The sequence below is a fragment of the Dama dama genome, chromosome 11 (assembly GCF_033118175.1).
Source record: "Dama dama isolate Ldn47 chromosome 11, ASM3311817v1, whole genome shotgun sequence".
Lineage (NCBI taxonomy): Eukaryota > Metazoa > Chordata > Mammalia > Artiodactyla > Cervidae > Dama > Dama dama.
In genome coordinates, this window is record NC_083691.1 from 89,981,730 (window position 1) to 89,999,930 (window position 18,201).

General features: G+C 41.8%; 1 protein-coding gene across 23 annotated transcripts in view; it reads left to right on the forward strand.

Annotated features, from left to right (window-relative positions):
* Positions 1–18,201, forward strand: part of DYSF (dysferlin) — a 220,204-nt gene that overhangs the window by 171,012 nt on the left and 30,991 nt on the right. For all 23 annotated transcript variants that reach the window (XM_061155676.1, XM_061155683.1, XM_061155688.1 and 20 more), the window contains one exon: positions 14,832–14,930. In XM_061155676.1, the coding sequence (XP_061011659.1) occupies positions 14,832–14,930 (99 nt within the window). The remainder of the gene's footprint in view (positions 1–14,831; positions 14,931–18,201) is intronic.

Sequence of the window (18,201 nt, forward strand, 5' to 3'; positions counted from 1 at the left end):
GAATTTGGAAAGACATTTCCCACAAGTCTCCCACCTCACTTGAGCCCTCCATCTGGAACAGGCCGATAGTCAAATTGTCAGGTCGTGACACTTCTCTGCTCACCATCTGCTTGACTGCCAGATTTCAGGCACACTCACTCACTGGGCCTTTTGGAAGCAATTCAGCATTTTGGTTAAAGGTCTTCCTTTCCCTCCCACTTCTGCTGGTCCAGCTTGAAGTCACAGTAAGCAGAGTAATGATCCCTCGACAGACATGGAGGCAGAACTGCAGGGAGTGTCAACAAGAGGCTGAAGGCCCAGTGTTCTACTTGTGGAAATAATTAAGTGCTTCTTTTTGTCATGAGAGTGTAGAGTTCTGCGGAATCAACATGGTGGCTGGCTGTGGGCGTATATCTGTGTGGCTTTGAGGGGCGTGAAAAGCTTAGTGTGCATGGGATGGGGTAGGTTCTGAGTTGAGTGTTGCACGTCTAGGGGTTTGTCTGGTTTACATGTAGGTGTGAGTACTTGTCCATTACATCTGTGTTTGTATTAATGTATATGTGAGCAGATGGACTCAGTTTAGTTTTTAAATCTTAGGACATTGATTAAAGAACTAGAGAATCATCTTATCATCATTCCAGTTCTGCAGATGTTGAGCTATGGGAAACAGCACTGGGAATCAAACTGGTGATGTTGACAATATCAACAAGAACATCTATCATGGTCACTTTATAGGTCACAAAATATCTTCACAGACATCATCTCGAAGCCTACACTAATCCCAGTGTTAGGTTCTTACATTATGATCTTGATGATAATGATTTGTGCTAATACAGAAATTTTTTTCAACACCATCTAGGATGGCTACCTTCTGGCTGACATAGGCAATGAAGGCCTGTTTTCAAAAATGGACTTCTTTTTTAGAGATGGGTGTATAGTTCCCTATAGTGACCCCAAGGTTTGACATTGTAACCTTGGTGATAAAGGAATTTGACCATGGTCTCTTCTATTTGATTCAACTGGTCATCCTGGGGAGAGAACACAAGTGATATCCTCTGTCCTCCCCAACTCTGCTAACATCACAGAAAGTCAGGCTTAGAATGATTGTTGTCAACTTTGCCATCCATATTCATGAAATGCATTAGGCTTATTGAATGAAAATGAGAGATTAGATGTTCTGACTGTGCCGTGCTGATTTGGGTCTTCAGAGGGATTAGAGTGCCCATTAGACTGGATCAAGCTTGGAGAAGCAAGTCTTTGTTACACGGCTCTGGTTGCTCAGGAACTGAATGTTGGCTATTAGCTGAAATTGGAGAGGCCGCCAGTCTGCGCCTTGATCAGACTTACTTGTTCAGCTGGCTGAAGGGTGAAGGACTCTGAACCTTGGACACAGGGAAATAAAGCTCTGATGGCCAGACTTCTTGATGAAGCCTGAGATGACACTTTAACAATCAAGCCTTTTGCATTTGTTTCTTCTCCTTTCCATGTTCCAAGACTAGATGCTTAGCCCTTGCAAAATGAGGTCAAGAGCACACTTGGAGTTAGAAAACGTATGACCATTTCCCTTTTGGAGCTTTGAATTATGGGATTCCACTAACACCGCAGGGTTGCTTGGCTTTGGTGCATCTGGGATGATAAGATGTGGGAGGACTCTCCTGTTTCTGTGGGGCTCATCCTTATGCGGGGGCTAACTTCTTCTTGGGCTTCTTGAGGAAGGGACGGAAGACATGGTCATGAAGTAACTCCATCAGAAGCCAGGTTAGTGAAATAGCAGGAATGATATTTTCAAGTCACATCCGTGAGTGTGTTGAAAATATGACTATTTTTCTGTAATTCAGCTTAATCTGTCTTTTGAGCTCACATTTTTCCTGGCAGAAAAGTCATAGTAATTCTTCAACCATTTAGGTTTAAGCTTTAGTTAGTTTTGGATGTTTCTCCCTTGTCCTCACCCCTGGGAGACAGCTAAATTCTGGGTTGGGCTTCCATAATGTCATGGCCTCCACAGGAAGGGGCCCCTGGTCACTAGTGTGTGTGCATCCTGGATCTACTGGGCACACACACCAAACAGACACGGTCTCATTATCTTGACCAGAAGACCATTTCAGGTAACCTGGCTTCCTCTCTTCGCTCCCTTTCAAGCCTTTCTGGGGAGCATGATGCCATGTGACAGCTTCTTTGTGAAACTCTGGGGTCTTAGGATGTGATGAGGACTCCTCCAGGCTCTCTCTCCCATGACACCCATGTAGCCATCTGTCAAATGCTGCAAGCCCAAATTTCTCTGGCAGTGTTTGAATGGTTGCTACTTTTCAAATCCCCAAAGTTTAGGAGAGGTCTCTTCCATGTATACTCTGAGCTAACCTATGAGGGAAGGTGTGGGTATGCCTTATCAGAAATTACCACAAATCTTAAAGAAGATGTGGTACGCATATACAATGGAATATTATACAGCCACTAAAAAGAATGCAATAATACCATTTGTAGCAACAGGGATGGACCTAGAGAGTGTCATACTGAGTGAAATAAGTCAGACAGAGAAAGAGAAATATCATATGGCATCCCTTATATATGGAATCTAAAGCTGCCAGAACTTACACAGGACTGGGAAGTAGACCCTTGGAGGCACAAACAGAAATGTGTGCACCAGGACCCAGGAGAGAGGAGAAGTGACCCCACAAGAGACTGACTCAGACTTGCCTATGAGTGTCTGGGAGTCTCCTGCAGACGCGTGGGTCAGTGGTGGCCTGCTGCAGTGTTGGGGGCACTGAGTGTAGCAGTACATGCATGGGATCTTTTGAAGGAGGTCACCCTTATCTTCATTATCTTCATAGTTTGGCCCCAGCTAAATAGCAGGAGGAAACACAGATTCACCCATCAACACAAAATTGGATTCCAGATTTACTGAGCATGGCCCTGCCCTTCAGAACAAGACCCAGTTTCCCCCTTAGTCAGTCTCTCCCATCAGAAAGCTTCCATAAGCCTCTTATCCTTCTCCATCAGAGGGCAGACAAACTGAAAACCACAATCACAGAAAACTAACCAATCTAATCACATGGACCACAGCCTTGTCTAACTCAATGAAACTATGAGCCATGCCGTGTAGGGCCACCCAAGACAGACGGGTCATGGTGGAGAATTCTGACAAAATGTGGTCCACTAGAGAAGGGAATGGAAAACCACTTCAGTATTCTTTCCTTGAGAATACCATGAATGTATGAAAAGGCAAAAAGACAAGTCACTGAAAGATGAACTCCCCAGTCAGTAGGTGCCCAATATGCTACTGGAGATCAGTAGAGAAATAACTCCAGAAAGAATGAAGAGATGGAGCCAAAACAAAAACAACACCCAGTTGTGGATGGGACTGATGATGGAAGCAAGGTCTGATGCTGTGTAGAGCAATATTGCATAGGAACCTGGAATGTTAGGTCCATGAATCAGGGCAAATTGGAAGTGGTCAAACAGGAGATGGCAAGAGTGAATGTCAACGTTTTAGGAATCAGCAAACTAAAATGGACTGGAATGGGTGAATTTAACTCGGATGACCATTGTATCTACCACTGTGGGCAAGAATCCCTTAGAAGAAATGGAGTAGCCATCATAGTCAACAAAAGAGTCCGAAATGCAGTACTTGGGTGCAATCTCAAAAATGACAGAATGATATCTGTCCATTTCCAAGGCAAACCATTCAATATAACAGTAATCCAAGTCTGTGCCCTGACCAGTAGTGCTGAAGAAGCTGAAGTTGAATGGTTCTATGAAGACCTACAAGGTTTTCTAGAACTAATACCCAAAAAAGATGTCCTTCTCATTATAGGGGACTGGAATGCAAAAGTAGGAAGTCAAGAAACACTTGGAGTAACAGCCAAATTTGCCCTTGGAGTACAGAATGAAGCCGGGCAAAGGCTAATAGAGTTTTGCCAAGAGAACTCACTGGTCATAGCAAACACCCTCTTCCAACAACACAAGAGAAGACTCTACACATGGACATCACCAGATGGTCAACACTGAAATCATACTGATTATAGCCTTTGCAGCCAAAGATGGAGAAGCTCTATACAGTCAGCAAAATAAGACTGGGAGCTGATTGTGGCTCAGATCATGAACTCCTTATTGCCAAATTCAGACTTAAATTGAAGAAAGCAGGGAAAACCACTAGACCATTCAGGTATGACCTAAATCAAATCTCTTATGATTATACAGTGAATGTGAGAAATAGATTTAAGGAACTAGATCTGATAGACAGAGTGCCTGATGAGCTATGGACGGAGGTTCATGACATTGTACAGGAGACAGGGATCAAGACCATCCCCAAGGAAAAGAAATGCAAAAAAGCAAAATTGCTGTCTTAGGAGGCCTTACAAATAGCTGTGAAAAGAAGAGAAGCCAAAAGCAAAGGAGAGAAGGAAAGATATACCCATTTGAATGCAGAGTTCCAAAGAATAGCAAGGAGAGATAAGAAAGCTTTCCTCAGTGATCAGTGCAAAGAAATAGAGGAAAAGAATAGAATGGAAAAGACTAGAGATCTCTTCAAGAAAATTAGAGATACCAAGGGAACATTTCATGCAAAGATGGGCTCGATAAAGGACAGAAATGGTATGGACCTAACAGAAGCAGAAGATACTAAGAAGAGGTGGCAAGAATACACAGAAGAACTGTGCAAAAAAGATCTTCACAACCTGGATAATCATGATGGTGTGATCACTCACCTCGAGCCAGACATCTTGGAAAGCAAAGTCAAGTGGGCCTTAGGAAGCATCCCTACAAACAACGCTAGTGGAGGTGATAGAATTCCAGCTGAGCTATTTCAAATCCTAAAGGATGATGCTGTGAAAGTGCTGCACTCAATATGCCAGCAAATTTGGAAAACTCATCAGTGGCCACAGGACTGGAAAAGGTCAGTTTTTGTTCCAGTCCCAAAGAAAGGCAATGCCAAAGAATGCTCAAACTACCGCACAATTGCACTCATCTCATATGCTAGCAACGGAGAAGACAATGGCAACCCACTCCAGTGTTCTTACCTGGAGAATCCCAGGGACAGGGGAGCCTGGTGGGCCACCATCCATGGGGTTGCACAGAGTCGGACATGACTGAAGTGACTTAGCAGCATATTAGCATATGCTAAGCATATGCAAAGTAATGCTCAAAATTCTACAAGCTAGGCAATACGTGAACCGTGAATTTGCAGATGTTCAAGGTGGTTTTAGAAAAGGCAGAGGAACCAGAGATCAAATTGCCAACATCCGTTGGATCATTGAAAAAGCAAGAGAATTCCAGAAAAACATCTATTTCTGCTTTATTGACTATGCCAAAGCCTTTGACTGTGTGGATCACAACAAACTGTGGAAAATTCTGAAAGAGATAGGAATGTCAGACCACCTGACCTGCCTCTTGAGAAATCCGTATGCAGGTCAAGAAGCAACAGTTAGAACTGGACATGGAACAACAGACTGGATCCAAATTGGGAAATGAGTATGTCAAGGCTGTATATTGTTACCTTGCTTATTTAACTTATATGCAGAGTACATCATGAGAAACACTGGGCTATCTTGCCGTCTCCTGCTGGGCTAGATGAAGCACAAGCTGGAATTAAGGTTGCCGGGAGAAATGTCAATAACCTCAGATATGCAGATGACACCACCCTTATGGCAGAAAGTGAAGAAGAACTAAAGAGCCTCTTGATGAAAGTGAAAGAGGAGAGTGAAAAAATTGGCTTAAAGCTCAACATTCAGAAAACAAAGATCATGGCATCTGGTCCCATTACTTCATGGCAAATAGATGGGGAAACAGTGGCAGACTTTATTTTTTTGGGCTTCAAAATCACTGCAGATGGTGACTGCAGCCATGAAATTAAAAGATGTTTACTCCTTGGAAGGAAAGTTATGACCAACCTAGACAGCATATTAAAAAAGCAGAGACATTACTTTGCCAACAAAGGTCTGTCTAGTCAAGGCTATAGCTTTTCCAGTAGTCATGTATGGATGTGAGAGTTGGGCTATAATGGAAGCTGAGCGCCAAAGAACTGATGCTTTTGAACTGTGGTGTTGGAGAAGACTCCTGAGAGTCCCTTGGACTGCAAGGAGATCCAACCAGTCCATCCTAAAGGAGATCAGTCCTGGGTGTTCATTGGAAGGACTGATGTTGAAGCTGGAACTCCAATACTTTGGCCACCTGATGTGAAGAGCTGACTCATTTGAAAAGATCCTGATGCTGGGAAAGATTGAGGGCAGGAGGAGAAGGGGACGACAGAGGATGAGATGGTTGATGGCATCACCAACTCAATGGACGTGAGTTTGAGTAAACTCTGGGAGTTGGTGATGGACAGGGAGGCCTGGTGTGCTGCAGTTCATGGGGTTGCAAAGAGTCGGACACAACTGAGTGACTGAACTGATCTGAACTGAAAAAAATACTGATACAAATGAACTTACTTACAAACAGAGACTCACAGACTTAGTAAACGAACCTATGGTTGCTGGGGGAAAGGGATAGTTAGGGAGTTTGGGATGGTCATGTACTTACTGCAATATTTCAAATGGATAACCAACAAGGACCTATTGTAGAGCACATGGAATTCTGCTCAGTGTCATGTGGCAGCCTGGATGGGAGGGAAGCTTGGGCAAGAACGGATACATGTATATGGTTGAGTCCCTTCACTATTCACCTGAAAACTATAACAACATTGTTAATTGGCTATATGCTAATACAAAATAAAAAATTAAAAAAACAAAAACAAAACTGTGAGCTCTAGATATTTAAGAGATCTAATCTTAATTTTGAGCAGCTCATTCATTTAAAAAGGGGAAAGATTGAAATATATGTTAATAACAAAGCAAAAATATGAAAAAAAAAGTCATCACAAATCTCTGGTTCTTGCTTCCTCTCCCTCTTTTTACTTTCATCTCTTCTGTATGTGGTGTGAGAAGGGCTGAAAAGAACATCCTTTTAAATCTATTTTTTTCATGGCATATTATCTGCTTTAGGAAATTTAAAAGCCAAGGATCTAGCCTTCCCACCCCTGGGTGTTTAGGCATTCATATATCCATCAAATATTTACTGGGCTCCAGATACGTGCCAGGTAATGTTCTAAGGATTGGGGACACAGTGTTTAAAAAGATAAAGATCTCTGCCATCATGGGACATAGTAAACAAGAACCTAAATAAAATATATGGAGTGAGTGTCTGATGGTAATAATTACTAGGGAGAAAAAGTGAGGAAGGGAGAATGAGAATTTCTGGGAGGGGGATCATGATTTAAAATAAGTTGAGTAAGGAGGGTGAAACAGATCATATTTAGTCAAGACTTGAAGGAAGTGATGAAGTGACCCATGGACCCATCTATGGGAGGAATAGAGTTCCTCATGGGAGAAGCCTGAGAATGCTGGCAAGGTTCATGGACTGGGTGGGCCGCTGGGGTGGGAGCAGCATGAGTGAGGAAGAAATGGGAGGACATGAGATGCGGGAGGTGTGAGGGGCTGATCATGAGAGACTAGCTTGTTGTTGTAAGGGCTTTGGCCTTATTCCGAGTGAGTTCGCAAATCATTGGAGGGATTTGCTGAGAGGCGACATGTTCTGATGTGTGTGGCTATTGTGTTGAGAATAGATTTTGGGGCAAGAGAGAAAGCAGAGAGGACAGTTAGAAGACTGGTGCGATAGTCCAGGTGATGGGGGCTGGGGCATAGTGATTAAGGGAGAAGCGGTCTGATTCCAAATGTGTACTGAAGGTGGCGCCAGTAGGATTCGCTGATGGATGGAATGTGGGGCATGAGGAAGAGGCCAAAGTGACTGAGGGGGGTTTTGGTTCAAGCATCTGGAAGGAAGGAGTTGTTCTTGCTTATATGAGGAAAACTGTGGAAGGAGCAGGTGGGTAGGGGTGATTAGGAATTGGATTCTGGAGATGGCACATTCAAGAGGCTTATTAGATATCCAGTTGGAGATGTTAAATAGGCAGCTGGAGTTCAGAGGAGTCATGCAGGTTGGAGACAATCATGTTGGGTTCCTCAGTGTCTCTGTTATTAAAGATGCCAGACTCCAGGAGAATCCCAGGGGTTGAGAGTGGATGGGGAAGAGAAGAGGTCTGAGCATGGAGCCCTGGGCCACTCAAGTGATCAGAGCTCAGGTGACAAGGAGGAATCAGCAGAAATTGAGACGGTATGGCCAGTAGGGTGGGAGGACTGTGGCTATAATGCTCTGTAAGGCAAAGGGGATATTTCGAAGACAGAGGAGTGACTGCCTACATCAGATACTACTGCTGGTTGACTAATGAGGCTTGAGTCCTCGGTGAGCTTGACCATCATGTTTTGGTGGCGCAGAGAATGGAAAAACAAGAATTAGAGACATGTGTAGACAACTCTAAATGACTTTCTGTAAAAGGGGAAAGAAGATGAGAACCAAAAGTGGGATTGGAGAGTTTTCTTTTTAAATAATGGGAAACTAGTGTTACATATTGGAGAAGGCGGTGGCAACCCACTCCAGGATTCTTGCCTGGAGAATCCCATGGACGGAGGAGCCTGGTGGGCTGCGGTCCATGGGGTCATAAAGAGTCACACACGACTGAGCAACTTCACTTTCACTTTTCACTCTCATGCACTGGAGAAGGAAATGGCAACACACTCCAGTGTTCTTGCCTGGAGAATCCCAGGGACGGGGGAGCCTGGTGGGCTGCCGTCTATGGGGTCGCGTAGAGTCTGACACGACTGAAGCGACTTAGCAGCAGCAGCAGCAGTGTTACATATGACACCAGTGGGAATGATCCAGGAGAAAAGGAAGTGTGATGACAAGAGGGTGAGGAAGATCACGTCCTTGAGGGGGGTCAGAAGGCATGAGTGCAGGGGTGGCCTTGGGTCAGGGTGCAAGTGGAGTCACTTCATAAGCAGGAGGGAAGACAGGTGTGATGCCAGTATTGGTGTGCTTGTGGAGGGGTGGGGTGGTCTCTGCTGATGCTTCTGTTTTAAAAGGAAGAGGAAGCAGGCTCACTGGTGCAGCGTGATGACAAGGAGGAGGTGTGAGAGGGCTGAGCAGAAAGGAGAAGGTGTGGAGAGCTGTGTGTTCAGAGGAAGGAGACAAAGAATCGGGGAGCTGAGATGGAGTGGATGACAGCACTGGACCCCCCTGAGGCTGTGACATGAGCTTGGAGTGAGACCAGCCTCTGGTTTGCTCTTTTTTAGCCGCATTGGATGTGATGGGAAAGAGCTGGGTTTAAACCTAGGTTGGGTTGGCCAGAAGTACAATGGAGCAAGACAGGGCCCAGCGAATTTACAAGTGGGGGAGGGCAAAGGGGCAAAATATAAACTAGCTAGGATGTAAATTATGATTCTGCAACATGTATGATTTCTGTCAAGAATGAGGGCAATTGGAAGAGGACTTCCCTGTGGGATGTGGGGAAAAAAAAAGTGTGCTTAAGGAGAACCAGCCATAGAAACCACCTGGAACTTAGAGGGAGGAGGAATTTACAGCTGAGAGTTCTTGGGGAAAGTTGAGTGTGGTAAGACTTAGGTCCCATTTGGTGGTCAGTTGCTAGTTCTTCAAAAATTTTTTAAACTCTTGATTTCTGCTTTTGTTCTTCTTTTAGAGGTTATCTGCTTGTGTTTTATCATATGTTCTTTTTTTATTTTAACAACTTTTTTTGAGGTAATCCACATATATACAAGCCCCTATTTAAAGTGTACAATTTAGTGGTTTTTAGTTTATTAACAGAGTTATGCACACATCACCCATCATCAATTTCAGAATATTTTCATTATTCCAAAAAGAAATAATGTACCCCAAGAGCAATTGTCTCCCATTTTCTCCCAACCATTAGTCTACTTTTTGTCTCTATGGGTTTGCTTATTCTGGACATTTCATGTAAATGAAATCATGAAATATGTGGTCTTCTGTGATTAACTTCTTTCATTTAGCATAACATTTTCAAGGTTTATCCACGTTGTTGCATCTATCAGTTCTGCATTGCTCTTTGTTATCAAATAACGTGCCATAATTTGGGTGCGTCACATTTTCTTTATTCATTGATAGACATTTGGATTGTTTCTACTTCGGGACTTTTATGAATAATGCTGCTATGAACATTCATGTATGACTTTTTGTGTGGACCTAAGTTTTCATTTTTCTTGGAGGAGAATTTCTGGGTCATATGGTAACTCTCTGTCTAATCTTTTGAGGGGCTGCCACCCTGTTTTTTGAAGTGACTGCAATACTTTACATTTCTACCAGAAGTAAACGAGGGTTTTGGTTTCTCCACATCTTCATGAACACTTTTTATTATCTGACTTTTTGGTTATAGGCATCCTAGTGGTGTGAAATGTTCTTTCATTGTGGCTTCTATTTGCATTTCCTTGGCGGCTAAGGATGTTGAGCATCTCTTTATGTGATTATTAGCCATTTGTATAACTTCTCTTGAGGAATGTCTATTTTAGTCCATGACTCATTTTTATTGAGTTGTTTGTCTTTTGATTTTTGGACTGTATGAGTTTTCTATATATTCTGTTTACAATCCTTTATCAGATACACACAGGCATATATTTTCTCCTGTGAATTATCTTTTTATTTTCTTGGTGGTGTGTTTTGAAGTATCCTGTTGTTCTTTATTTTCAAAATGTTTCAGTTTTAAAATTATGTAAGGAATACATGTACACAATGAAAAATTATAAAACTTTAAGTGAAACACAAAATAAAAGAAATAAATAAAACATTTGTAATTTTATCATTCACAGATAATTGCTGTGAACATTTGGGGTTTGATCTTTTGACTAAAAAGAGTTCTCATTATTCAGTTTTTAACCTTTTGTAAATCTCATCAGTTGTGAATAACTTTTCATGTCAATAAACATTTTTACAACATCATTTTTTGTTGTTGTACAACATTTAATCACATGGATGTACAATTTACCCCCAAAGGTTCCTTATTGTCAGATGCTTAAATTGCTTTTCCCTGTGATAAGTGTAGTAAGTCTTTATGCATATCTGCCTTCTTTGAATAGATTTCTAGAATTGGAGTGAGGGATCACAGTGTAGGCACATTTTAGGGTTAGAGAAGCACGCAGCCAGATTGCCTTCTGCAAAGATTGTGGCCAGCTACGCTCCTGCGGGCAGGGAGAGAGCCAGTCCTTGGCCGGAAGCTAACCTGCTCTACATAAAACAAACAATACTATTGTTGGTAACACGAGGCACTCTTCTAAGCACTTTATACATATGACTCATTATTCCTCACAATAACTCTATCAAATTGGTACTAGGATTTTTCCATTTTACAGATGAGACACTTGAGGCACCGAGAAATTTTGTCCAAGGTCACACAGGAGTGACAGGATTTGAACACTGTGATAGCCAGACTCCTTTCTGGAAGAAAGCCAGTACTGTTAAGTACAATGCTGGCTGTTGCTTGAAGATAGTCTTTATAATGCAAAGAAAGTTTCCTTTTATTCTTAATTCATGAGAGTTTCATTTAGAAATAACTGAAGAATTGAACAACATCTCACATCCCCTTCTTTTTTGCCTATTATAGATCAGAGATTGGCAAACTTTGTCTTAAATGGCCAGATAGTAAATATTTTAGGTTTGGGGTCACAGGGGCTCCATCACAGCTTCTCAGCTCTGCTGTTGAGTTCAGAGGCAGCTACAGGCAATATGTAAATGACAAAGCCAGGTGGCTGGCTGCTGGGCCATAGCTTGCAAATTTCTATTATAGATGATCGTATGGGTTTTCTCTCCTTGCTTATTGACACTGAGTCACTCCTGCATTCTGGAATAATCCAGCCTGACCATGCCAGATGTACCGCTGCAATCTATTCATTAGTATTTTTCTCTAGGAGCTTTACCTGGTGATTCAGGAATGGGACTGATTTGTGTGTGTGTGTTTATGTGTCCTGGTCAGCCCTCACAAAATGAACGGGGGAAACTTCATCTTTTTTCTGTGCTATGCAGTGGTCATTTTTTCTTTGAAAGACTGATAGAAACTGCCTCCAAAGAAACCATCTTGGTCTGAAGTCTTGGAGGTAGTTCTCTGATATCTCTTCCACTTGCAGAAAGTTATCTCTTCATATTTCCTGTTACATTTGAATCAATTTTGGCAGTTTGTATATTTTTTAGAAAGTTATCTACTTCATCTAGATTTTCCAAGATTTTTCCACTGACTTGGGTGTAGCAAATCTCTTAATATTTTTATTCTCTCCATAATATCTTTTTATTTGATCTTATTCCTAATGTTGTACCTACTTTTTAACTTTATTTATTTATTTATTTTTGAATTAAATCAACAGCTTTATTGAAAGATAAAAGGCGAGCCCCCCACTGCCCCCCACAGTCTTGGCGGCATTGGCCTCAGGTTCTGGGCATCCAGCTGTCCTGCAGCCGGAAAATGACTTTTTAACTTTAGATTTGATAAATAATCTAATGTTTATTTTGTTGGTCTTTTTGAAAGTTTGCTCTGGGATTTGATTATCAGTTACAATATTCTCCATAATTCTACTCATCATTTTCAAATTTTGATCTTCCTATTTTCCTTTTTCTAGCTTTTTAAATTATCAGATTATTTATTTTCATTCTTTTTGTATAAGAGCAAGAATATTTAAGACTGAATTTTCCTTTAAGTACAGACTTGGCTACTAAATTTTAAGGCATAGCCCTCTTACTCTTGGTATTTTCTAAGGACCTGTGATTTTAGTTTTGTTTTTTTGTTTGACTCAGAAAAGTTTTAAGAATACATCTTTAAATTTCTAGAAGGTTGGGATTTTTGAGTTTCTCATTCGTTTCTAGTTTTATTATTACGTTGAGATCAGAGAGTGTGACTGATAATGGATTTATTCTTTGGACTTTATTGACATTTGCTTTGTGGCTTTTAATTTTTTCAAAGTGCTCCAATGGTACTGGAAAAGAAGGTATAAGTTCCGTTTTTAGAATACATGGTGTTTGTCTATTTAAATGACACTGTTAATCATATTACTCAGATTCTCTGTTTCCATATTCTTCTTTTAAAAAATTTACTTGGTTTTTCAAGACTGAGGGAAATGTAATAACTTTCCCATAACTATTGTGTTGCTGTCATTTCTTTGTACAAAACACACTGGTTGTTGTCTGTTTATGCCTGACTCTGAGCCTGAGTCATAAAGGCAAATCTTGAAGTATCTGATTTTGGGGAGAAAAGAAAGACTTAGGAGGAAGCAACCAGCTAATGTGAACTCCATTCTAACCATTCCTACTTCTGTGTACATATTTGCCTGTGTGTTAGCGTGTGTACTTTGTGGTGTGGGGAGTATATGTGCATTTCAGCTTATATGTCTCTTGGGCATGAGTGTGTAAATATGTTCTTTCATGTGTCAGTGATTGTATGAGTTTGATATGTGTGTCTCTTTATGTTTATTCATCCATCACATCTTTTATTCAAATTGGACTTAAAACATCAGGACTGGTGTCTGCCTTGCTGGCTTTTTTGAGAGTGGTTACAACTCTGAAAGCTCTGCTACGCTGTGTCTTAACCCATCTGAACCTCTTTCCCCTCTCTGGCTGCAGAAGATCCTTCTGGTAAGTTGGTCAGACAGAGACTCTCTGTAGACTCAGCGTTGCTCTGGTGTCCACTAGTGTTGTGTGTCTGGGTACCACATTCTGGCCACACAGACGATGTTAGGGCCGTACTTCCAGAGTGGGTCAAGACTCTGAGCACCTCACTTCGCCCTCTCCCCACTGACCTGTTCAGGTTCCATTGGCCTGCCACCAGCTTGGGTCACCCTTAATAACCTAGAGCTTGATGGGCTAGGCATTGGTTTAAAGGGAGCACCAGCATTCCCCAAAACTCCTGATGGGATTCAGTTCATTTTACAGAATCAGAGCAGGCTCCTGAGAGATCCCTTAGTTGACTGCCTCATACAGAGGAGGAACGCAGGCCCCAGAATGGGCTTTCCTGACACCTTGTCCAGTGCCCTTCCCATGGAACTGGGTGAGCTTTCCCGGTACCGACAGCACAGACCCAGGGCCTGGGCCTGTGTGGGATTTTGGTGGAGGTCCAGGGAGAGTGATGATCCCACCTTCAGGGAACTTGCTGACTCCCTGAGCAACGGGACACCTGGACAGGACCCAGCCGAAGGAGCATTCTAGACACATGAGTCAAGAGGGCCTGCAGACACACCACATGCAAGAGGAGTTAAAAAATGGGGTGACACCAGTGTGTGCCCCAACAGGCCTGCCCACCTTTCCCCACAAATATAAATATGTGAAGGGGCAGAGAATGTGTTGTCCCAAACTTCCTTTCTTCTCACCTCATTTCCCCCATCTAGCACAGCATTTTTTATATAATGGGCACTTGGCATTTGTTGAATTTCAGGGGCTCTGCCCTGATTTGACCTTGGGGGAGGCTAAGTTCTGATTTTGGAAGCTTTTCGTTTGTGCTGGAGTCTGGAGGTGGGGGGTCAGAATAGTTGTTTGGTGTCTGAGTTTTCCTGGGTCTACTGTAATTTTTTAAATAAATAATATTTTATTGACATTTCCTCCCAAGGAGTTATCCAACTTATGGTCTGAGTTTAGCCTCCGTATACTCCTGGGATGCAGGGGGGACTGTGATGATGAGCCCACTTCACAGAAAGGAAAAGGAAGGCCCCAGGAGCTTAGCAGAAGCACACGGTGAAGGTGGGGCAGAGCCAGGGCGAGAGCCTCTGCTACTCAACACCAAGCAGGTGTGAAGACCTTTTTCCTGACTGTGCAGTCGGCCCCTAAAGAGGCGGGGAATTCCAGTTCTCTGCTCCTCTGAACTCACCCAGCAGGAGAGATTTGTGGTCCAGGCCAGCCCATCAGTCTTGCTTGGTGTTCATCCAGAAGAACCTTGCTTGGCAAGTTCTGTTTCTGAAACTGTTTCTCTTTTTCTACCCACTCAGGAGGAGGAGTTCATTGATTGGTGGAGCAAATTCTTTGCCTCAATTGGGGAGAGCGAAAAGTGTGGGTCCTACCTGGAGAAGGACTTTGACACTCTAAAGGTGAGCCCTCTCCACAACGTCCTCTTCAGTCCAGTGGTCCCTGGGCATGTCTACTGGGTACCAGGAGTTGCAACCAAAAGATAATATACATCTATACATATACGTTTATGGGTGAAAAGATACCTGGGATCTGCTTAGCTTTCTTAAATGCTTAAGAAAAGTAAGGATGAGTTATTTAGGTGATGTGGGTTGCCCTCTGATAGATTTTCAAAACATTAAAAATGATCAAAGTTGCAAAATATTGAAAATTATTAAAGCTTGAAGATGAGTACTCAGGGATTTGTCATACTATTTCGTCTCTTTTAAAGTTATTTGAACTTTTTTTATTGTAAAAATTTTCCATGAAAATGAAAAGGAAAGTCAATGTGAGAATGTACCTCTGACTTCCCCACCTCTGCAACTGGGATAGAAATTACCCAGCACATAGAAAAATATGGTAAACTCTGTTTCTGTGGAAAAAAAACCCCCAGAGCCTCAAGAACAACACAAAACCAGGAGTGAGTCAGCCAAATTCTGGTATTTTGAGGAAATTCCACAAATATGGTTATACTTTTTAAAAGCAGACTCCTTTTAAAAAAGATAACCAGAGGTGACTCAAAACTGCTCCTTGAAGAAAGTTATACAGTGTCCTGGAAGAGGTTTCCAGGTAAAATTCAGGATGCTCAGTTTCATTGAATTTCAGATAGATAATGAATAATGTTTTATTCGAATCCAAAAAAAAAATTATTGAATTCGAACTTCAAATTTAAATGGGTATCCTGTATTTTCACTTGCTAAACCTGGCAGTCCTTCCTAGAGAACGAGAGGGGGAAAGGTTGTCAGACGCGTGAGAAAGCCCCAAGGAGCTCCCTAGAGGGGACTGGATGAAGGGAGCTTGAGGCTCGTTGAAGCGGTGGGCAGCCACTCTGGAAGGCCATCTCGCGGGGTGCCGAGGGCTGCCCCCGGCACACTGGAGGCCCCGTGTGCTTGTGCCTGGAGACCTGGGGCAGAGATGAGCCTCAGGCACCAGCGGTCAGAAGGCTCAGGCCTCCCCAGGCAGCAAGTTCTTTGTCGACTTGGTAGGTGGGTGTATGAGGCTGGGCAGAGAGACAGAACTATTTGTGTACCAGGAAGAAGGTCCGACACATTAAGTCTGGCATGTGGTCCTGCGGCCTTGCCAAAAGAATGAGAAAAGCCAAGTAAGAATGAGGACTCCTGCCGGGGTGGCCCATGGCCCAGGCACCCTCACTGCTTCCTCAGATGCCGGATGCTCAACTGGCACCCAGCCCACCTGCTCGACCTCTCTGAGGAGAACTCTGGCACTTTCCAAGTGAAAACGGGTTATTTAAAAACAAAAGGCATTCAACCTGTTTCTGGGGGGGAAGGCAGATCTGGAAGAAACACTGATCCTTTGGGGATTGTTAACCACCACCAGCAATATGGGTCTTTGAAAAATAGTGTGTAGCACTATGGAGAGAATGGAGTACACAATGGGTAGGGGAAAAAAAATCATATTTTGGAAATCACTTATCATAGAGGGGAGAAGACAACTCATGGTCTCAATAGGGGAAGACAGAAAACAAAAGCTACAGCAAGAAAGCATAGAAGAAAATAAATCACATAAAAATACAACAGAAAAAGGATAAATGTTAGTTTTCCTATAAATAAAAATGGGCTATACTCTTTGACTAAGTGCTAAGGACTCTTAGACTACAGCAAAAGTAAAATTTCATTATACTACCTTTAAAGACGCTCTAGGGCAATACAATTTAGAATAGCTAAAAAAGCAAATATTTTGGCAAGCAAAATAAAATAAGTGCAAAGAAAGGGGAAACAAATTGAAACTAAAGTCAAAAGCAAAGGAAGTAAAATGGAGTGTTTTGTATAAATAAAAGATGTACATCTCAGTGCAAAAACGCCAAATATTAATGTATGGAACATTAAAGCTTAGAAATCCTTAAAGCAAAAGTGGATAGGAATATATAAAGTAATAAATGAAAGTATGAAATTGAAAAAATTAAAGCTGCAGTGGGATTTTAATGTACCTTTATCTTAGACAGATGAAACAGGCAATAAATAAGGAAATGAAAGATATGAATAACAAGGCAAACATTTTCCAAGCTACATCAAGTAGCTTTAAAATAGAGAATAAAAATTATTAAAAATTAGAAAATACCTTTTTCCTAATGCTCAGAGAACACTTAGAAAACCTGATCACATATTAGTTTGGTAATAAGTTACCCAAAACAGAAATCATACAAGACAGATTTAAATGCAATAAAATGAGATATTAATAACAAAAGTTTAAACAAAAAGACCAACCACTTGGAAATTTAAAAAATATTTTATTGGGACTTCCAGTATGAACATGGCTGCATAAGTCAGCATTTTTCCCTTTTTCTCTTGGAAATCATTCAAACCCACAAACTTCATTTTCAGTAAAAGTTGGAAACAAATAAAACCCGCAGACTCCAAAATACGTGTAAGGGCTGTCCAAAGGCAACTGAGATTGGGTAGAAGCCACTCGGCCGTAAATGAAGAGAAGATGCACGAAAATGATGAGAGGTCATGGTGGTAGCAGACTTCAGAAAACCTCATACTCCCTAGTGAAAGAATGCTGATAATTATTTAAGACAGAAATTATGGATTCATGGGGACTTATTATCTATTCTCTTTACTTTTGTGTGTGCTTGGAAGTTTTCATGATAGTTAAAAATATAATTCCTGAAATTGAAGTTTTACTGTAAAATATAAAAATTGTATTCTTTGTTCACAACAATGGACATGGGAAATTTGGAGACAGCTTCAGGCTGTTGGCAAAAGCCTCTTAGATCTGGCGTGGTTCAGAGAAGTAAAGAAGGTGAGGTTACACCAGAATCACATGGATGAGCCATATTTATAGGGGACAGCCTGCCTCTGTTGTGGGAACTAAGGAAATAACTGGTCTAAAAATTAAACACATTTAGTGAAAAATTCAACACATTTGGTGACAAGTAATAAGAAAAGATGTGCCACAGATTTAATTTAAAAATACTAAGGAAAAAAGAGAAGAAAATGTAAAACAAAACTTAACCAAAAGAAGAGGATACATACCCACCAGAAAAGTTTCTCCAAGGAGCAGATGCGATGAAAGACTTTGCTATGAACTTTTTAGAAATAGGGCAGTGTGAATGCAAGCAAAAATGAAAGAACTCAAGGGATGATGAGATGAGAAGAGGTGAAATGTGAGCAAGTAGGGTTCAGGAAAGAAGAAGAAGAAAACTTGAAATTGGAAGGAGTACAGGGCAAAATG